The 22,632-nt window shown below is 35.9% G+C and overlaps 1 protein-coding gene across 2 annotated transcripts in view; it reads left to right on the top strand.

Moving 5' to 3' along the window:
- NUP58 (nucleoporin 58) overlaps nucleotides 1-22,632 on the top strand; it is a 66,202-nt gene that overhangs the window by 32,038 nt on the left and 11,532 nt on the right. Inside the window, exons 12-15 of one of the 2 annotated variants that reach the window (XM_024580778.3) lie at nucleotides 3,274-3,475; nucleotides 8,653-8,751; nucleotides 10,508-10,603; nucleotides 11,786-13,928. In XM_024580778.3, the coding sequence (XP_024436546.2) occupies nucleotides 3,274-3,475; nucleotides 8,653-8,751; nucleotides 10,508-10,603; nucleotides 11,786-11,955 (567 nt within the window). In that variant the 3' untranslated portion in view covers nucleotides 11,956-13,928. Of the gene's footprint in view, nucleotides 1-3,273; nucleotides 3,476-8,652; nucleotides 8,752-10,507; nucleotides 10,604-11,785; nucleotides 13,929-22,632 lie in introns of those variants that run through there. The other variant, XM_053920807.2, reaches the window with a different exon arrangement.

The following is a 22,632-nucleotide window of genomic DNA, read 5'->3' as shown; positions in this document are numbered from 1 at the left end:
TCTGCTCCAAACTGTTGACTTGAGTCCCGGTTTCCTTCCCTTCACTGTTGGTTCCCTGTACATTTTCCTTTATTTCACTTTTCATAGTCTTCACTTTTTCCTCTGTTTTCTGACCAGACTCATTGATTTCTGTGAGCATCCTGATTATCAGTGTTTTGAACTCTGCCTCTGACAGGCTGGCTGTCTCTTCATCCCTTAGCCTGATAGACTGGCTATCTCTTCATCACTTAGCTGTATTTTTTGTGGAGCTTTGACGTGTTCTTTCATTTGGGGCATATTTTTTTGTCTCAGCATACCTGTTATGTAGTATGGGGTAGAGCCTTAGGTGTTCTCTAGGGCAGGGCAGCCCGTGTAGCTGGGTTGTGGTGCTGTATGTGGGGGAGGGGTCTGAGAGGGAACAATGCCCCTTGCTAGGCTCTTGGCTGGCATTCAGTCACTTCCTCCTTTACCCACACGTGCGTTGGGTCCTCCTGGTGCTGATTCCCGGGTGGGTGGGTCTGTGTACGTTCTAGGACCCTGTGTGTCTCTGCAACGAACTCTGCTGTGAGACTAGGAATTTCTCCCACTGCCTCAACCCCAAAGGTTTTTATAGCCAGAGGTTTGGAGGCTTTATTTCCCCGCACTGGAACCTTGGGTTGCAGACTTTCTCGCTCCCCAGTTGTTCCAACTGGTTTATCCGCATGCAAATTTGGACTGCCCGACCTGCCAGCTGCCCCCTCGCCCACCTGGGTCCTCCAGGTACCACCTTGCCACATGCCCTCTCCACCCTGGCTGCCCATCTCCACCCTCCCCACTGGTCTGGATGAATGTTTTTTTGTTAACTCCTTGATTGTTGGACTTCCATACATTTTGATTTTCTGGCAGTTCTGGTTAATTTTTGTTTTTAAATTTGTTGTTGTCCTTCTCTTGGTTGTGTGAGGAGGCGAGGTGTATCTACCTATGCCTCCGTCTTGGCCGGAAGTCCTCCTTTGTTGTCAGTTTGAAGTCTGTGGTGTTCAAGTGTTTTTTTTCTTAATTTATATTTGAAACGTTTCAAATATTCACAAAAGTAGAGTACTATTATAATGAATGTCCAAGTGTATACCAACTAATTTCAGCAGATCTTGTTTTATCAATTCTCCACACAGAGATCCATTTTCCCCTGGAGTATTTTATACCAAATCCCAGATTTGTCATTTGTAAATGTATACATATGCTTTTTCAATGGCATTTTCTTCTCTCTGGATTGAAAACTCCTCTTTTATGACCATAAAACAGTGAGACAAAAATTCACACAAAACAGCCCCAGACCATATTGGATAAACTTTACATGAAATTTTGACCTACACTTTTTTTTTAATATATACATTCCCAGGAACCAAAGGATTTTCAATGATCAGATTTACTATGTTGTCATTTATTTTCAGCTGCATTTAGATATCCAGACTGGTTCACTTCTTATAGAAATCTCACAAGAGTTGTTTTTGTTTTCTTTCTGTAATATCTTCATGAGGTAATCGGTTGAAACAGCCTTAAACTACCTAATGTAGCAAGGCTCAATGATATTAACAAAATTGGACATTAATTATGAATTACATAAGTCATGATTAATGTCAGGTTTTTTTTTAAGGTAAATTACTTTTTTAGGATTTGATTATTTATTTTTAGAGAGGGGAAGGGAGGAAGAAAGAGAGGGAGAGAAACATCAATGTGTGGTTACCTCTCACATGGCCCCCACCAGGGACCTGGCCCGCAACCCAGACATGTGCCCTGACTGGGAATTGAACTGCCAACACTTTGGTTTGCAGCCCACGCTCAGTCCACTGAGCTACACCAGCCAGGGCTAATGTTAGGGTTTTTAAAAGCTAATTATTCTTTTCAGGTTTCTAAGGCAGGTCATTATTTCCGAGTATTTGAAGTAGAACTGAAGTTTATAGGCTATTGATGATGGACTTGGAAGAGATTAGTTCTAAAAAAATTTGTTTTTCTGATACCGCATATCCTCCTTCTGACTATATTTTTCCAATTTTTAGTTCTTGGCAGGCCCGCTTCAGTACATTATAGAGGTAGGAAAGTTTGGAACTGGAACATCAAATACTGACATTCGTACAAAAGGGAGTGATAGCTTTTAAATACTATAGCAGTAAGATTTGTTAGTGCTCTACTTGTCATAATCAAAAAGCCTAAAATTTATTAATTTCTGCTCAGAACAGAAAGGAAATGTGAAAATTCTACATCTCTTCAAAAAGTGCTTTAAAACTGCCCTGGCCAGTATGTCTTGTGTGGTTGGGGCATTGTTTAGTGCACCAAAAGGTAGATTAGATCCCTGGTTAGGGCATGTATGGGAGGCAGCTGGTCGATGTTTCTCTCCCCTTCTCCCCGCTCCGTCCTCTTTCTCTTAAAATTGGTCTAAATTAGACCTCAATGAAGGTATTTAATAATCCTGATATGAAAATAATCATTTCTGTTAGTGGTCTTTAATCACAACACATTTTGCATTGGGTAAACCAACCCAGTCATTCTTACTGCAAAGTAGTCAAACAGTAATGACATAGGAAAGGCCCTGTGTTTACCATCCAAGCTCTCTCTGCTGAGAAACATCTTATTTTAATGTGTATCACCCAGGCTTTTCAAAAAATGTATTTAAAAAATATATTTAGTGGTTTCTGGATCTAAAACTTATCAAAGGATTAGACATTGAGGGGGAGAATTTCATGAAAAATTGGAATATTTAATATGGAATTTTAGATATTGCTCTGCTTGTCTTAAAGCTTAGCTAACTTGCCCTGATCTGGTAGCTCAGTTGTTTGGAGCATCATCCTGATTGTGGGTTTGATTTTTCTGGTCAGGGCACAAGCCTAGGTTGCAGATTCGATCCCCGGTTGGGGAGCGTACAGGAGGTAAGAGATTGATGTTATTCTCTCACCTCCCCCGTGCCATATCTCTAAAATCAATTAACATATTATCAGGAGAGGATTAAAAGAAAAAAGAATTAAAGTTCAGTGAACTCATTTTAAAGAGGGCTTCACAAAGCCAGAATAATTTAGGCAGTTTATTATAAAGACATGACAAAAATGGGGAAGAAAATGTTCAAAGGAGTGATAGAACTCTCAGCTCATCACTTCCCATACCATGCATTACTAGCACTCTAAATTGTAATTTAGCTGGAATGCATAACATTGGCAGTGTATTTGATCTGTCTTTGCTGACTTACTTCATATATTCAATCACATATTACCAGAGTCAACAAAGAATTTGATTAACCTTTTTTTTTTAATTTAATTTTTTTTTAAGGTGCTCAAGGAACAGTATCTTGGTTACAGAAAAATGTTCTTGGGAGATGCTGTAGATGTGTTTGAAGCCAGGCGAGCAGAAGCCAAGAAATGGCAGAATGCCCCCAGAGTTACTACTGGACCCACCCCTTTCAGCAACATTCCAAACGCAGCAGCCGTTGCCATGGCTGCAACTCTTACACAGCAGCAACAGCCTGCTACAGGTCTGAATGCATTCAAGTTATAGCTTCTTACTGTTAAAATACAGAACATTTATGTGCATTTTTATGTCTTCCTCGTGTTAGCACTGAAGAAATTTCTATGAATAGCTATTCCAATACAATCTAAAAATTGTGATGGACACAATTATAAACATACCTGATAAAAAACGCAGGGTAGTCTTAGCAATAATTATATATCAATGGGATATTGAATATTGTGAATTTACTTAATGTTATTTACTGTATTGCTATAAATGCCCTTTAGAATATGGTGTTTCACTACTGAATTACATTTAAGAGTAACAGATTCTAAAATTGTGATTGTATCATTTGTTGTTTTAAAGTCAGATAATCTAGCCATACGTTGCATTTTTTATGTATGATACTGAGAGATGGTGCATTATTTCCTCATACATAGTGATTACAGAACACCGACATTTAGGATGAAGTATGTTTTTATAGACTCAAGGTGTGTTGAAGATCAATAGTTTCGTTATATATATAATGACAAGAAAGAGTATAGGCCCTCTAAATCAAATTTGGAAGAAAATACATGGTAGACTTATTTATACCTTTTCAAAATAGAGCAGTAGCAAGAACAGGAAAAAGATTGTTTCGAGATTCTCTGGATTGAACATTAAGAAGTATGACATGGAAATTGAGCAGATGAAAATCATTGGTGAGATACTGGAAAGCAGATAATTTTAGTCCTTGGTTTAATTCCACTTCTCATGAGAGAAACATCTTTGTGGTGAGTTCTGCATTGTTTAGTTTGGTCCTGTGTCTTTCAGAGGTTACTACTTATCTTTTACTCCTGCAGTTCCTGTTTTGTCAGGTTTAAAGTTTGACATAAAAAAATAAGTCTTAATGGATATTGATTTTATTTTACTCATTCATTTTTGAATAATGCTTACTGTTCTACCGCATGCATCCTTTTGAGAGTTCCATATAGTCCAGCAGTAAATTATAGAATTAAAAATGTTAAAAAAAAAAAAGAGAGAGACATATTTAGATTGCATTCAGGCTGCCTCCACAAGGAAGCATTCTGTTTCTCTCTATTGGTAGTATAAAAATTTGTTCTTCACGTTTGGAGATGACAGAATTGACTTCCCATCAGTAAATGGCTACTGATGGATTTATGCCAAATCTTCCACATTCCATGGCTGGGCCCATTGGAATAGTGGCTCACATAAGCACTGTACAGTAGTCCTCTAGCTGGCTGGAGTATAGGATTTTGTTCTCAAGTTATAGAGAAAAAAAAAGTCATTTTGAGGTTGAGTCCCTATCAATCCCATGATTACGGTCCTCAGTTCTCAAGATTAATTAACCAGTTAATCAGACTAGCCATAGTACCATTTTACTTTTTAGGGCCAATATCAATCATAAAATAGATCATATATGCACAGGTTTGGTTAAGTGTTCCTCACACATAAGAGATTTTCATTCTAAGAGAGGTTCATAGGTTTTCACTCATACATTTTGGACTTACGGACATATGAAGGTATATGTTCATTCTAGAAATATGAGTGCCTACTATGTGCTAGGTTCTGAGGATACAAAGGTATGGTTTTTGTATTATGATGGAGAAGAATATACATTAATTTAGAGTAATCCAAGTTGAGGAGCCTTTTGCTCATATGCTTTAATTTTGTCTGTGACTCTTGTTAGGTTTTGGGGAAACTGACTGCTTTCTCTGTTCTTTGCAGTTTTGAAACCCACATAAGGATTTTCTAAAGAGTCATAACAAGTTTTGCATTATGCCTTCTCTTTTTTTCCTTTTGTTTTTGTTTTGGTTTTTTTTTGAAGGTCTCCCAGGCTCCATAGTCCATTCCTTTATACCTGTCCCCGTTAAGATGTTAGTTATTTTAGTCATGTCACTACTGTAGGAAGATTTATGAGGTCTACTGATATGTACTGATTTTATGAGTTAACATGCTGTTTAGAAACGTCTCTATTGATTGCATCATTCAGTGACTTATTCCTTATGTCCTGTGGATTTGATGAAATCTTTTTAAATACCAGTAACAGATTTTAAAGACCATCTAGATGAAGCTAGGTAAAGCTTGTGTGCTATTTTTATATATCACTATTGATCTGTGCAAAATTTGCATTGTCAGGCATTTTGCTTTTATTTGCGTATGGATTCTCAACTTTACTAATATAAAAAAAGAGATAGCTTCTTAGGCTACACTACCTTCTGAAGGTGGTTTCTGTGTGGTCTTTCTTGGAGGTGCAGGAGTGCACTTAAGTGACTTCTTGATCATTCTTCTGTTTTTTAATGAAGATTGTATAATAGAACTTAGGCTGTGTGATTTATGAGTATTGCTTCTGAAGGCTGAAGAGAATTGATGAAACACCAGCAGGCTATTTATGTATGAAATAATGGATAAATTATTTATGTATGAAATAATGGATAAATTATCCAGTACATGGATAAATTACACTTCGATACAACTTGAGTACACTTGTCCACATACCAGTGCTTCAGAAGCCTCTTAAAAGGCCTAAGAAATACAATAGGCTTTTTTCAGTATGATTTTAATTTAGGGTAGATTGTTTTAGCTGAGGTACTGGGATTAAGTTTTGCTGTTGTGTTTTGACACTTAAAAGTTCTTGATGTTTACATAATAAGATTTTTCTCATGTGACTTAGCTGCTGTTTTTAAGGAGAGCTGAAAAATTTTGTTAGGAATTCCTACTTTCTAGAGTTTAGTGCAGGTTTGGATATTGAAGGTGTAGTGTTAAGTTGAAAACTTTAAGTATTTCTCTTCAGTTTCTTGTGATTTTGTGATTTCGTTGTATTTAATAACCAAAGGAACATTCCCCAGTAAATCAGTAAGTACAATTTTTAAAATTGGGGTAAAGGCATTTTTGGTTTTATTTAAGAAATATTATTATTTTTGAATATGACTTAGGAATAACCAGACTAATTATATTAGGTATTTTGAGTGGTCATTGAAAATTATAAAATATTTTAGCACTTTAGTCCTTTACCTGTGAATGCAATTTTACTTTTAAAAAGGTAGAATTTATTCTGGAAATATGAATTAACAGTATTAAACTTGATTTTGTTGTGTGTTGATATATTATATGGTAACTTTTGTAAAATGTTACTCTACATGAAGATTTCACTTTGGGCAGTCATTGGGATATATTATTACTAACTTGGTTTTATTTATGGAACTAAGAGCCTCTCATTGAATGACTATTAAGATTTTGAAATAGACTTCTTGAATTGTTTACGTAACTTTACCTGAAGGATTTAGATTCTGCTTTCTAATAGTGGAACTAATTTATATGGTGGCCAGAGTGTAATATATATGCTAATACTTTGGCATGGGAAATATTTATCGTGAGTCTTTACTATTTAAAATGTTATACATTTACCTACTAGTTTTATAAATGATGTTGCCTTCAGAATTTGTGTGAAGGTACTAAACTCAAAATATCATGTACCTGTTGTGCAATGGAGAGTCTTGTCATCATTAGAGTTCCTTATTACCTATATTGTGAATATTGATGATTAGAGTTGCTCTTAAAAATAGAGCCACACTCAACAAAAAGCATGTGATTTGAGTAACTCTTATGACTTGTAGGGCTGAGGGCTGTGGTGTACATTGTTCTTTAGGGTCTTCCACCAGCAGTGCCTCCTGGTAACATGTGACACTTAGGTCTCTCAGTGTTAAAGGAACTAGACATGTGTTTTCTACATATTATTTTTGTTAGAAATAAGAAAGTAATATGCTTAGTTTCTTTTTCTTATAGTAACATTTTACAGAAGAGCTGCTTGGTAGATATTTTATTCTCAAATTGATCTCAAACTGGATGTAAAAATTTAAATCCTTTTTAAATTTATTTTTAATAGTAGTATAAGAATTCTGGCTGCTATTAGTTCTTACTCTTTATTTTATGGGTGGAAGCTATTTGAAAAGTCCAGTTTTTGTCCCAGTGTAGAAAAATGTAGTTTTTCAGTTTTGGGGTTTTTTTTTAAATGCTTTATAATTTACACTACCTTTAGCATATACAAACCTCATTCATTCATTGAACAACTTGAATGCTTTGAATTCTTTGAAAAGTTTAAATTTCAATCTGTATATTACTTTGGCAGATCCCTCAACTTTGAGATGCACTGATCACTGTGCTTGAAAGACAAGACTGAAGATTGTACTATGAAATTTATTGGATAGTTTTCATAAATTATTTATCTAATGAGAGATTTTTAGATTTTTGTAGTCTGCTTAGTTGAGAAAAAATGTAGTTAAAATGAAAGGCAAGTTTGATGTTATTCTTGCCAAACAAACTCAGCCAATATCTTTCAAGTAACAAATGGGAAGAGGATGACTAATTGTTCTGCATCTGAGTACATTTTCCAAAATGTTGGAAAGAAATTTCTGAATTGAAATCTTGAATGTATTGAATCTGTCAAGGTACACAGCAGTGCCTTTGTAAATGTTCATTATCTATCTTATTTAATCAGGTGATAAGTGGTGTAATGTAGCAGAGCTTAACAATAGACCTCCGTTACCACTTTTTGTGAACAAGTTGGAATTGTCATGTTACTGTGTAATTGATTTGCTTTAAAATGAACAATAAATTTAATAAAATAAAACACTGTCTTGTTTTTTATCTATTTATTGTATATATATCATTTATATTTCATATAAGAAATCATGCCTAGTTTTTTGGGTATTCTTATGAAGTAACATGATAGTTTTACCATGTTAGTGTCAGTCTCTTTTGCTCAATTGAGACTTGACTCTAACAGTAAGGAGCTTGTTTTAAAAAGGAAAAAAGTAAAAACCTTTACTGATTACACCAACTAATTTTATCAGAAAACAAGTGGGGAGATCTAAAATCATTCTGGAAATAAAACTAAGAGAACTATAATTTACAATACATTAAAGATTTCAAATTATTTAGCAGGTTAAACTGACATCTTTCAATGCAGTGGGCCTTTTTGAATTGTCTAGTGTGAACAAGTTAAAAAATTGGTGAGAGTAGGTAAATCAGTTGGGACACATGTAAATTAGGCTGGGGAGACTTCCTGAAAACTAAGTTTTAGCAAAAAGAATTTGTTTAAAGTAATTACTGTTCATTTTAAAAACAATTTTTTAAACGTTAATCTTGAAAGAGTAAGGCAAATTTGTTTTTTACCCCCTCCCATTTTTTTTTTTATACCAGGGCCACAGCCATCTCTGGGAGTTAGTTTTGGAACGCCATTCGGCTCAGGTATTGGCACTGGCTTGCAATCAAGTGGCTTAGGTTCTTCAAACCTTGGAGGTACACTTTAACTTTTCTAATAATTTGCATTGGACTATTATACATTTGAATTGACAATAGCCTGTAAAAAATTTCTAAGAGGATCTGCTGTTTTGGAAGTTAAGTTTCCATCTGGCAAAACCAATTCTCCAAACATAATCAATGCTTTATAGTATTAGATTTAGAACCCCAAAAAACCATTTCATCTGTGAACAGTAAATATTAAAAAGTATAAAATTAAGTGGTAGGGATGTTCTATGCTCAAAGCAATATGCTAAAATATGAACTTGAAAATTACTTAGTTTTAATAAATTTAACTAACTTTAGAAAAAGTAGTAGTCTTAATATCAGTTTGGAGTCCAAACTACTTCTGGATATACATTCTCCTAATCATTATCTTCTTTCTCTGAAAACAAACACTTTAAATGGGGAAATAATTTTATTATAAGTTGAACAGCTCAACTTCTGTTTATTCCTGAGTACTTTTGGCATATTTGCCTATGCATATTTGTGTACGTAAGCATTTAAATTTATTTTAATAGTTTCATAAGTAAACTCTAATTAGTAAGGTAAGTCTGCAAAAACATGCTAAATACAAATGCATTCATAATTGTTTGATGTGGATGATTAAAAATTAATTGTGTTTTATGGAGCACATTGTCATAATGAATAAGGTTTCATTATTTCCATTAAAATATATCATCATAGGAGGAGAAGTTCATAAGCTTTTATGGTTACTTAATATAGTAGGCCTTATTAGGAATTACTAGAATTATGACAGCATAATTCTTGTGATCTATAATCTGATTTGCTGTCATATTTCTTAGAGGCAAAAAGACTGTCAGATTCAATATTTTAGATAAAACTGTTGTGAAGTAAACTAAGAGGAACTTGAATCTTATTTTTAAACATTGGACTTTTAGGAGAGTGAAAACAAGTCTTCAAGTACTTAGCAAAGTCTCCTCTTGAACTTTTTATGATGAAAAATATTTTTTATTTAAATTGCGTATTAAGAAAACATAATGCTCCTACTCCCAATTTCTCATTGTTCCGTTGGATGATGCTATGGCAACAGCCTACTTATAGGGTGGGGCAAAAGTAGGCTTTATAGTTGTTAGTATGCAAAACACAGTTCATTCTTGCATTTGTATGTATTAATGTGTTTGTATTATTATTTTTTTTATGTGTTTGTATTATTTTCCATACAACAACTGTAAACCTACTTTTGCCCACCCTGTATTACTGAGTAGATTGGCTATTACATAGTTTTGCAGATTTTCATTGGTAAAGGTTCTTAAGTGAAAATGTTGGGGTAAAAAGAGTAAAATCACCGTAAATGTGGAGAATTGCAGTTCTCTTCCATTTAAATTATTGTGCATGTTGTGCTTATTATGAATTTAGACTTCTTTTTTTCAAAATGAAATATCCCAAATAGATATGTTTATATCTGTTTGACTAAAATTGTACTTTGGTCACTAAAATTTCTAGTTCGTGTATAAGAGAAAATACTAAATGATCTTGTTTTTTATGACCTTGTTCTTTAAAAGTTACTGATGGGTCATAAACTTAGGCTAAATACATATAAATGTTTCACTTCAGAATTTATCTTGTTCTTTCAGAAGTCTTATGCAAAGGAATAAATAACAGATTTCCTTCGTAAGGCCGTTTTTCAACACTGTATTTTTTAGACCTTTGGTAATTTTGGGTTTTGCTTGTACGTATCCTTTAACCTGTGTTTTACATGCCATTGTATATTTCTCTATTGCCCTTCCACTAGGATTTGGAACTAGCTCTGGTTTTGGATGCAGCACCACAGGGGCCTCCACATTTGGATTTGGAACAACAAATAAACCCTCAGGAAGTCTTAGTGCAGGTTTGTGTGTTTTAGCCTGAATTTCAGACAAACTTAAAGGTGCCAAGTATTTAATTTAAAAGTATAAGTATTATTATTTCCATATCCAGAGAAGATCCCTGATTTAGTTTCTAACCCCTGGATGAAGCACATAGCATTATCTCATAAACTAAATGTCAGATTTATAAAATATTTCTAACAACACTTACTAGTTTGATAAAATAAATAATTATATCCCCTATTAACTAAGCATAGATTCCTTTGAACCCCAAAACTAGCTTCATCGTTAAAGAATTTTCTTCATCAATATAAAAATGAACCCATTGTGCTTAAGTTTTAACTCAGTTTTTATCATTTATTCAGGAGAATGATTTCTCTTCCAAAGAGATGTTCTTTAGTTATCACGTCCCATCTTACAATTGAGTCTTAGTTACTTTTTGAAATAGGTATAATCTTTTGACTCTTCCAGTAGAAAATTCCAAATTCCATTACTTTTGCATTTTCTCTATAGTTGTAAATAATGACTTTTTTAAATGTGCAATGCTCAGGGATAAGAAGTATGTCTAAAATAATGATGTAGTACCAATTAAATTGTGTTAATTGAGGGAATTTGAAGGAAATTCTGTTTTAATATTAAATAGTGTATAAACCAACAATTCCAATAGAGTAAGATGGTAGAATTCAGTGGTATCAGAATTATAATATAAAATGTTAATATTAATTAGACAGTAATATTACACAAGAGCTCTTACAAAATCAAAACAGTAGGTAGTACTCTTCAGGGTATTCCTTGTCCTCAAAATTGTGGGTTGTGGTTTTCTTGGAGAACTTAAAATTGCAAAGTTGTGAAAGTATCTTCGACATGTTGATAAAATGTTTCTGGATGGGCTGAGGAGGAAGGCACTTTGGCATGCTGAATTCTCAGCAAAGTGCCTGGCAACTGAAGTCCGAGAGATTTCAGTTATTTGTGCTAAAGTTTCTGTTTTGGCCTGGATCACTAAACTTCTCTCTCTAATGGTGCCACTTAGTTGTTTGCTAAATTATTTTCCTATAAAATTGCATGTGAGGAATTTAGGGCAATAAGATACTTAACTATTTTTATAGATTACATATTCCTGTAGCTAGAAATTTACCTCTCATCCCCATTTTTTTATATTTGTTTTTGTGACTTCTGATATGAATATTCTTTTCCTTAAACATAAGGCTTTGGCAGCTCAAGTACCTCTGGGTTTAACTTCAGCAATCCTGGCATCACGGCATCAGCTGGTTTGACATTTGGGGTGTCCAATCCTGCCTCTGCAGGTTTTGGAACAGGAGGACAGCTCCTTCAGTTGAAGAAACCTCCAGCTGGAAACAAAAGAGGAAAAAGATAAACATATAGGTTGACGTGTTGAGAGAATCCATTGCAGCATTGTTTATTCTGAGTCTATTTTTCTAAAATTGATGCAGTAATTAAATTGCATCCCAGGAGATTTCTAAAGTTTTGATATTTTTCCCTTCTCGGGAATTTGAACTTTGTTCTAATTTGCCATGCTAAACATCTTTTTTCTTGTGAATTTGAACCCCAGTTGTATATTTTTCTTTATTTTGATTCTCAATGTAAGAAATGTTCTGATTACATTGCTGGTTGGTAAAACCTACTATTTAATCTAGTGTTAACAGCAACGTTTTTGTTGATACAGTTTACATTATTTGAATATATGCACATGTGTCTCTTATACAGATGATACGAACTCTAGGGCCTATATTAGAATCAGTTGGTTTCTTGATAAAGGTCTTTTGAACTACACTGCAGGGCATCTTGTGAATATGTATATAAATATATACAGAATATTATACACACAATTGTGTGTATATATAAAATATATATTTACAGACCTACAACTTTTGCCTCAGACTGTTTCCCTTTTCTAAGGGTATTCCCTTTTTCACCCTTGCAGCTTCAAGTCCTCAGTGCTTGTAGAATGATGAGCTAGAGGTACCAGGTTATTGCAGTTATGTGCTTGAAGAATTAGTGAAATGGTTACTGTTGTAAATATTTGACCTACTCAACTGTGTTACCCCTAGTTTTCTTAATTTTTGTTTTTCACCTTCCCCTTTAACAGCTGCTCTAAGTGAGGAATGCTGTAAAACTCGTTGACCAGGTTTTAACAAAGCATACTATCCTTCATGTCCTCAAATTGCCTATATGAGATGTTTTTTCATATCTGAGATGAACCTTCAAGAACGTATTTGAACTCCAGACTGGTGTTCTGGGGGCAAAGAGCTTTAAGCCAAATTGATTCTATGCAGGTGAAGGATGCACTATGACTTCAGTGGAAACTTTTCTAGCTATTCCAATATAGAGTTCTTCCTTATAGGGCTATTGATATTGAGACCAAATGGAGTGGCTCATCAGCCTCGTAATGTCTTAAGTGCTCAATTTGGAGTAGAGAGACAATATATTTTAAGACAAAAGTATTTGTAGCAACTATAAACTATCCCCTGTTTTAACAGAGTTCCAGTAATAACACATAGGCGTGTCAGGTTGCACCTGTGTAATATTTGTATTAGTACTAGTGATGTACAGTGGGTGAAAAAGCGAGCCCTTGGAAAGAGAACTGCCTTAGCCATGATTTCAAATAGAAACCATTAAGTAGATGTACGTATCTTTTAAGTACAGTTTTCAGATGGGATGTGAACATGGAATTTCATTGAAAATAGTTTAATTTTTTTATATAGAAGCTTTTGTACATAATGTGCATCAAGTGGATGTTTTCAGAAGCGTTTCACTGAGGCACCTTTTTCCCTAAAGTAGGTATTGCATAAATATGTGTGTGCACACATGTGCGCATGCACACACATACACTGTTAGTGTGTTAGGTTTGGTTATAAAAGTATTGTTGAGTCCGTTTTATTTATCTGCTTATAGCAATGATTGGCTTTTTGGAATTGAAATTTTTGCACCTTGATGCATTAAAATACAGAAAATGCTTTGTTCTGAGCTCTAAAGCTGTTTTTTATTTTTGCACACTTCTCTAATACTACAGTTCCCAGAACAAGATTTTGGGGAAGGGTAGCAAAACTTGTGATTTTGTGTTTTGAATTACTGTCAGAATTAAATACACAATTACAACAAACTTTTTTTTAAAGACATTGCATTGTACTGCAAAAATCTGAATATTTATATTTCTTTTTTCTTTATATATTTTACATTTTAATATGTTGAACCACTGGAAATTTGTAACAGATCAATTTGTGATAGAACTTTAAATGTGTTGTCATTGTCTCCATTGTCTTCACTTTGTCCAGAGCCTATTATTAAGTAAATAATAAAATTTATTGTGTCAGTTGCTTTGAATCTTAATAGGTGTTAGTAGTTGTTCTTAATGTGTAATTATCTAACTATTGTGCTTTTATTCTCTTGGGTTGGTTTTTAGTGTTTTTACTGGTTTATATATCTTGCTTAAAAAATACTAAACTAGAGACTGAACAGAAGACAGTAAATTTGAGTAAAAAGTAAAAGTCCCCCCCAACTCCTAGGCCCTAATCCCACTTGCTTCCCCAGAGTATTCAGTCTTAATGGTTTGGTATATCCTTTTAGAACCTTTTTAAAAACATGTTTTTTTTTTCAACATATGAATATGAGTGTTCATTCCAATTTTTCTTTTCTCATTTTCTCATATTTTCTCGTGCTCTCTTAGATCTTTTTTTCATTTTAACAAATGGGTTAAAAATCTATGTATTCTGTGACTTGCTTTTTTCCCCCTTTAATGATATATCATCAACATCTTTTCATGGCCGTCCTGCAGATTTACTCTTTACGTACTGTTCTGTAGCATGGAGGTACAGTGATTTGTTCCAACTAATACTTGTTGGTGGGCAGTTAGGTTCTTGCCAGTATTTCAGTATTACAGAAAAGGCTGCAGTGAATAACCTTGTCCATGGTTCTTTGTGCTTATGTTTAGTGTTGCTTTGGGATTGATTCTAGAAGAGGAATTGCTGAAAGGGCACACAGATTGTAAAAGGCGAAAGATTTATACGATCTGAAGAGAAACCAGAGTATAACAAATTGTATGTTTTAATGTCAGATTGCCTTCCAAACATGCTATATAAATATACACTTCTGCAGTTTGTATGAGTACCCATTTCCCAGCAATCTCTAAATGTTGATATTATCAATCATAATAAGTACTTGTGAGGTTGAGCTTTCTAATATATAAACATTCTCCACTTGTGTGTTAATATCCTTTGTCCATTTTTAAACCAGGTTATTTGGGAAGGTTTTTAAAAAATGATTTAAAACTGAGTTCCAGCTGGAACTCTGGTTTGCCTGTAGATGTATAGATCTTTGTAGATAATGGATGTTAATATTTTTCTTGTGAGATAGGATGGACTCGAATCTGCTGGTTTCAGAACCCCATCTTGACTCTGTAAGATCTTGGGCTATTTACTTAACTTTCCTAGGCCTCAGCTTTATCATCTAAAAAGGGGATAATAAAGATGGGTGGATGATTGGGTGGCATACACCCCTGACACTTTGCAAGCAGTTACTGTTCCTGCTACAGTAACCTACTGCTTTAGTTATTGAGGCTGGATGCTTTAGGGAAAGCCAGCCTACCTTATTATTTTATTCTGTGTGTGGGGTCGGGGTGGGGAGGAGAAGGCGGCTATTCTAGGACACTTACTCTTTAAGATGAACTGTAATACCTTACTTGTCAGGTTTGGTTTTTTTTTTTTTTTCTTAAAATCCTATTGGGATTTTGATTGGGTTTATACAGATATGTTATAATCTGGGGAGAATTGACATATAATATGTATGGCATGGTATATGCATTTATTGGGTCTTTTATTCTTTTAGCAAGGTTTTACAGTGTTTATTAGGTTCTTGATTGTTTTTCCTAACCAGCATCTTGTTTTATTTCTGAGTGGTTTGTACAATTTTATTTATAGTATTACAAATGCAGATTAACTGCTCTTTTTTTGATAATATAGTAAGGCCAAGTTAATGTCCTACCTATCTCAAATAGGATTTTTTGAAACAAGGAAATTTGAATAGTGCCTTTATTTATTTATTTAATACATTTTATTGTTTATGCTATTTAATACATTTTATTCATTATGCTATTACAGTTGTCTCATTTCCCCCCCTTCGACCCACTCCATCCTGCACACCCCCTCCCTCCCACATTCCCCCCCTATAGTTCATGTCCATGGGTCCTACATATAAGTTCTTTGGCTTCTACATTTCCTATGCTATTCTTACCCTCCCACTGTCTATTTTCTACCTACCATTTATGCTACTTACTCTCTGTACCTTTCCCCCATCTCTCCCTCTCCCACGCCCCTGTTGATAACCCTCCATGTGATCTCCATTTCTGTGGTTCTGTTCCTGTTCTACTTGTTTGCTTTGCTTTTGTTTTTGTTTTAGGTGTGGTTGTTAATAACTGAGTTTGCTGTCATTTTTACTGTTCATATTATGTACCTTCTTTTTCTTAGATAAGTCCCTTTAACATTTCACATAATAAGGGCTTGGTGATGATGAACTCCTTTAACTTGATCTTATCTGAGAAGCACTTTATCTGCCCTTCCATTCTAAATGATAGCTTTGCTGGATAGAGCAATCTTGGATGTAGGTCCTTGCCTTTCATGACTTGGAATACTTCTTGCCAGCCCCTTCTTGCCTGCAAGGTTTCTTTTGAGAAATCAGCTGACAGTCTTATGGGAAGTCCTTTGTAGGTAACTGTCTCCTTTTCTCTTGCTGCTTCTAAGATTCTCCCCTTCTTTTTAATCTGGGGTAATGTAATTATGATACGCCTTGGTGTGTTCCTCCTTGGGTCCAACTTCTTTGGGACTCTCTGAGCTTCCTGGACTTCCTGGAAGTCTATTTCCTTTGCCAGACTGGGGAAGTTCTCCTTCATTATTTGTTCAAATAAGTTTTCAATTTTTTGCTGTTCCTCTTCTCCTTCTGGTACCCCTATAATTCGGATGTTGGAATGTTTCAAGATGTCCTGGAGGTTCCTAAGCCTCTCCTCATTTTTTTGAATTCTTGTTGCTTCATTCTTCTCTGGTTGGATGTTTCTTTCTTCCTTCTGGTCCTCACTGTTGATTGGAGTTCTAGTTTCCTTCCCACCACTATTGGTTCCCTGTATATTTTCCTTTGTTCCACTTAGCATAGCCTTCATTTTTTCATCTAATTTGTGACCAAACTCAACCAATTCTGTGAGCTTCCTGATTACCAGTGTTTTGAACTGTGCATCTGATAGGTTGGCTATCTCTTCGTCTCTTAGTTGTGTTTTTTCTGGAGTTTTGATCTGTTCTTTCATTTGGGCCTTTGTGTGTGTGTGTGTGTGTGTGTGTGTTGATGCTCCTATTACGTAAAGGGCGGAGCCTTAGGTCTTCACCAGGGCGGGTTATCACTGGTCACTGCACTGTATGTGGGGGCGGGGTCTGATAGGGAGCAATGACCTTTGCTCCACTCTCTGCTGGTTTTCAGTCACTCCCTCCACTACCCACAATCACATTGGGCCTTTCTGGTGCTGCTTCCCGAGTAGGTGGGTTTGTGTACGTTCTAGGGCCCTGTGGGTCTCTCCAACAAACTCTCCTGTGAGGCTAGGAGTTTCTCCCACTGCTGCCTCAATCCCCACAGATGTTTTAAATCAGTGATTTGAGGCTTTATTTCCCTGTGCTGGAACTCTGGTTTGCTTGGTCTGTTGCCTGGTCCACCTGCTACTGCCTTGCCGGCCAGCTGCAGCTTTGCCCACTCTGCTCCACAATGTGCCACCTTGCTGGGTCCTCCAGCTACCACCTTGCTGCGAGTCCTCTGTGCCTGGCTGCCTCTCTCAGCCCCTCCTACTGGTCTGGATGAATATCTCTTGTTTATCTCCTTGGTTGTTGGACTTCCATGCAGTTTGATTTTCTGTCAGTTCTGGTTGTTTTTTGTTTTTAAATTGTTGTTGATCTTCTTTTGGTTGTGCGAGAAGGCACAGTGTGTCTACATATACCTCCATCTTGTCCAGAAGTCCTGAATAGTGCCTTTAGAAGTACTGTAGTGGAATCTGTCTGAAATATTCAATTTGAATGATCTGTCACAGGACATTGCTTTGGCACCCCCTTCCTCCATGCCTTGCCCCAGTCTCTCACTGTGAATAAACCTGGCTGCTCTGCACTGTTTGGAGCACACATCACAAGGTGGTTGTAAGGGGAGACAACCCTGAGGCTCACTAACACTGGGCCAGTATCCTAGAAAAGCTAAGCTGGAGGGCCTAATTTAAATATCATTCACAAAGTCATATTTGCCTATCAGTGTATCTCCCATATATAGAATGTGTAGTCTATTCTGGACATCACCCTTAGAAGTTTGTAAACTTGACTTTGTTTAACCTCAATATTACCCTCTAAAGCAGAAGGGTTAAGCTATTTATTTGATGTCACATGGCTGTTAAGCCATGGAGCTGAGGATTTTCTGTGATACAGATAAGCACACTGATTTTCATGCGTAATAAATACACTGAAGATAATGTGATTATATGAAAATGGGGAAATTACAAGTATATAATAGACTGTAGATCAAGGCAAGGTAAGGTATGTAACAAAAGGCCATGGGACTTAAGGGAGAATAATCATATCTAGGATGTAAAGAACGAAGAAGCAGGGGCCAGATCTTTTCCCACTATCTCTGTGAAGGAGTTTTGTACAGAAAAGTTGGTCATCACAACATGGAGGGTGGTCTGCCCACCTTGGAAAGGGTAAGGAGAGTAATTCTGGCTACTTGAATCTTAGCAACTGTAAGAAGTTTAATGAGAAAGCCTTTCCAGGATGGCTTACCTGACTCCTGTAACCCAAAAGAGCACCCTGTGCTTAAAGTAAATGAGATTAGATTGACTTCTTGCTGTACAGACAGATGAACCTCAACTGGCCCAAGTAAACCATGGAAACAGAGGCAAGAAACTTAAGCTGTTACCAAACAGCAGCAGATAGAAGAATAGGGATTACTGGAAAAATTGGTCATGGCCTGGAATGTTGCTTTTCCTCCTCAATCTAATGCACTTTTTCTCTTCTACGCAATCTCTTAATAATTAAGAAAAAAACCCACAAGGTTACAGTATTGAAAAGTGAACTATACATTTAACTGGCAGAGAACTTATTTTGTCATCCCCACCCTCTTTGAATGCCAAAGTAGCAAGCTAGTTTACTTTGGTGAGCATTTATTAATATTTGTTGTGTGCAAGTCACTGATGGGAGCACAGGAGGATATAAACATGGGTAGGTAACAGTAAGAACTAAGGAGAGGCCAGGGCCTTTGATACTAATTCCTTAAGGTCTTTGATACTAATTCCTTTTATAGGAATGAAAAAAAGGCATGAAGAAGTTAAATAACTTTTTTTTTGGTTCTGAGCTTTTATTTGTTGGGAATTTTTTCCAAATATATTTTAGTGATTATGCTATTACAGTCCCATTTTTTTTTTCTCCCCTTTATCCCCCTCCACCTTGCACTCCCCATACCAGCAGCATTCTCCTCTTCCCCTCTTCCCTTAGTTCATGTCCATGGGTTGTACATATAAGTTCTTTGGCTTTTCCATTTTCAATACTATTCTTAACCTCCCTCTGTCTATTTTGTACCTGCCATTTATGCTTCTTATTCCCTGTACCTTTTTCCCCATTCTCCCTCCACCCTTCCTTACTGATAACCCTCCATGTGTTCTCCATTTCTATGATTCTGTTCCTGTTCTAGTTGTTTGCTTAGGGTGGGTTTTTTTTTTTTTTTTTTGGTTTGTTTTTAGGTTCAGTTGTTGATAGTTGTGTTTGTTGTCATTTTACTGTTCATAATTTTGATCTTTTTCTTAGATAACTCCCTTTAACATTTCATATAAGGACTAGGTGATCATTAACTCCTTTAACTTGGCCTTATCTGGGAAGTACTGTATCTGCTCTTTCATTCTAAATGATAGCTTTGCTGGATAGAGTCATCTTGGATGTAGGTCCTTGCCTTTCGTGACTTGGAATACTTCTTTCCAGCCCCTTCTTGCCTGTAAGGTTTCTTTTGAAAAATCAGCTGGCAGTCTTATGGACACTCCTTTGTAGGTAACTGTCTCCTTTTCTTTTGATGCTTTTAAGATGCTTATGTTTAATCTTTGGCAATTTAATTATGATGTGTCTTGGTGTGTTCCTCCTTGGGTGCGACTTCTTTGAGACTCTCTGAGCTTCCTGGACCTGCATGTCTGTATTTCCTTCACCAGATTGGGGGAGTTGTTCAAATAAGTTTTCAATCTCTTGCTCTTCCTCCTCTCCTGGCACCACTGTGATTGAGATGTGGGTATGTTTAAAGTTGCCCCAGAGGTTCCTAAGCCTCTTCTCATTTTTTTTTGAATTCTTGTTTCCTCATTCTGTTCTGGTTGAATGTTTATGTCTTCCTTCTGATCCAAATTGTTGATTTGAGTACCAGTTTCCTTCCCCTCACTGTTTGTTCCCTGTATATTTTTCTTTATTTCACTTTGTATAGCCTCTCTTCTTCCTTTATTTTGTGGCCATACTCAGTCATTTCTGTGAGCATCCTGATTACCAATATTTTGAACTCTGCATTTTACACATTGGCTATCTGGTCATTAAACCACTAGGTGGATGGGCAAGAATTCAAACCCAGGCAATCTTTCTAAAGTCTAGGCTTTTAACTCTGACTGTATGCAAATTATTGGGTTGGCCAAAAAGTCCATTCAGTTTTTTCCCTAAAATAAAAGACATGTTTTCATTTTCTGCAATAACTTTATTGATTTGGATATTTTGAGTATGACAGCTATTTCCCACTATTGGTTTCTAATGGATATAGGGCAGGGGTGCTGCTAAACATCTCCTAATGCATAAGACAGCCCCATAGCAAGGAATTATTTGGCCAAAATATTAATAGTACAAGAAACTTCGGAAACCACTTTTGACATGTTCCATCAGTCACAGCACCTTCTCCATACACTACACAATTTTTTGTATTTCATTTGCATTTTTACCTTTCTTAAAATAATAAAGCATAAAAAGCCAAAAATGTTGCGTATGTTATTCCATCTTCAATATTAAAATGGCTGCACAAAAATTCACCTATTTTGATAATTTTTTTTAAAAGCCTACTGATATGACAGCTGTCACAATATAATCTAACAAAATCATTTCAAATGAAGTTTAAGATAACTAAGCACTACTCGAGCCATTGTATGGTAAAAACTAAAAGAACCTTTTGGCCAACCCAATGAAATAAGGTGGAATTTCTTATTGAGTGATAGGATGAAGATAACAAGAAAATCCTTGAGAATGCAGAGGAATAGGTGGCTTTGAGCAATGAGTATGAATAGGACTTATTTTTATGAAGTATTTACAATTTGAATTTAAAGAACCACGTATTAATGGAAAATAATCCTGAGTTTGAGCAACATAAAGGGATAAAATTAAAAGTTACTACACCCACTCTCCAGAGGAAATTTCTTAAGTTTCTTTATCTTGATTAATACTACTTCTTCATTAGTTTTAATAGCTGTATAGTAGGCCCACATTCTATTTAGGTAGTTCCTTTTGGTGAATATTTAGATACTTTCTATTTTTTTGCTATTAGAAATAAATTTACTAGGATAGGTGAAAATGGTATATATTTTTATTGACATTTCTCTGCTTAGGGAGTTTGAACATTTTCATATAAGTATTGGCCATCTTTTTCTAACAGTTAATCTTACACCTCTTTCTGATTTTTTGTTTTTGTTGTATACAATTTTAATTTATGTATTAGTCTTTTTTAATGACTTCTGGGAATGAGTGGGAACTCAATGGGAGTGGAAAAGAGAAGAAGATATTTTACATTTTACAGTTTATAAAGCCTTTTTTATTATATCATTAAAACTTCATGCCCTGGTCTGGGTAGCTCAATTGGTTCGAACTTTATCCTGATATGCCAAGGTTGCAGGTTCAATCCCTGGTCAGAGCACATAGAATAATCAACCAGTGTATGCATAAATAAGTTGAACAACAAATTGAAGTCTCTCTCTCTCCCTCTCTGTCTCTCTAAAAATCAGTAAAAAAAGTGAAACTTTATGATTGTTTGAAGATGTCTGTAAAAGATTCAGCTGGGTGGCTAGAGTCTGATTGTAATTAGTGGCAGAACTGAAACAATTACACGTATCACTTTACCAAGTGCTTTTGTAATGGGAGTGAAATGCCCTGTGTCTGACTCCATCTTGTTCACACCTTATTCCCATGGCCTTCTGGCTAGTAGCTTCTGGTTAGTCCTGCTTATAGACATGTTACTCATTAGAGGAATGCTGCTTGCTTCTTGAGTTTTACGAAACAGCCCTGCCCATTTCCCCTTTCCTTGACGTAAAAGAAGCCTGAACTTTGTACTTTTTAAAAATGGATTTGAGAATTAGGTCTCCCATCTTCTCCTTTGGCACCTTCTCAATCAGTGAGCCTTTCCTTACTCCAAACTAACATTTTGAGTTTTGGCCTTTTGAAGTATTGGGCATGTGGACTTTGGACTAGTAAAAATTGGGTGAGCCAGCCAGGAGATGGTGACTTTTGGAAGGCCAGCCCCAGCTGGGGTTTGCCTCCATCAGTTCTGAGCAGCTGCCAAGGCCTCTTGCCTTGAGAGCCTGGGAGGATTGCCTTGGGCCACAGCTTGTTTGGAATAAGGAAATGTTTTTGGACTATTGTCTATCGTTGTTTTTCTTTCTGGGATAAGTTGCTCCCATGGGTACAGCCAGGAATCCTTCCTCTCTAACTGAGTTTCCTCTCAAGACAAAGCCATCTGCATTTTGGGACCTTCCATTTGAGAATAGGACCAAGATTATTGGAATTCTTCCTCTCTGGGCTTGCTCTCCCTTGGGACAAAGTCATCTGCATTGTGGAGGCCTTCTTCTGACAGCAGGATTATTGGACTCCACACATTCATGTATCTCTGCAAATCCACGTGATTTGGAAGTAGGGTAAGTCACCCCTATGTGTACAATCAGGAACTCTATTCCCTCCATTTGGGCTTTTCCCTTGGGATAAGCCAATTTGTTTTGCATTTGTTTGGGGTACTGTGTTGGAGAGGGGAA

This window comes from Desmodus rotundus, chromosome 3 (assembly GCF_022682495.2).
Source record: "Desmodus rotundus isolate HL8 chromosome 3, HLdesRot8A.1, whole genome shotgun sequence".
NCBI classification, from domain to species: Eukaryota; Metazoa; Chordata; class Mammalia; order Chiroptera; family Phyllostomidae; genus Desmodus; species Desmodus rotundus.
Note: the sequence above shows the minus strand (reverse complement) of the source record. Positions and strands in the feature narration are given on the sequence as shown.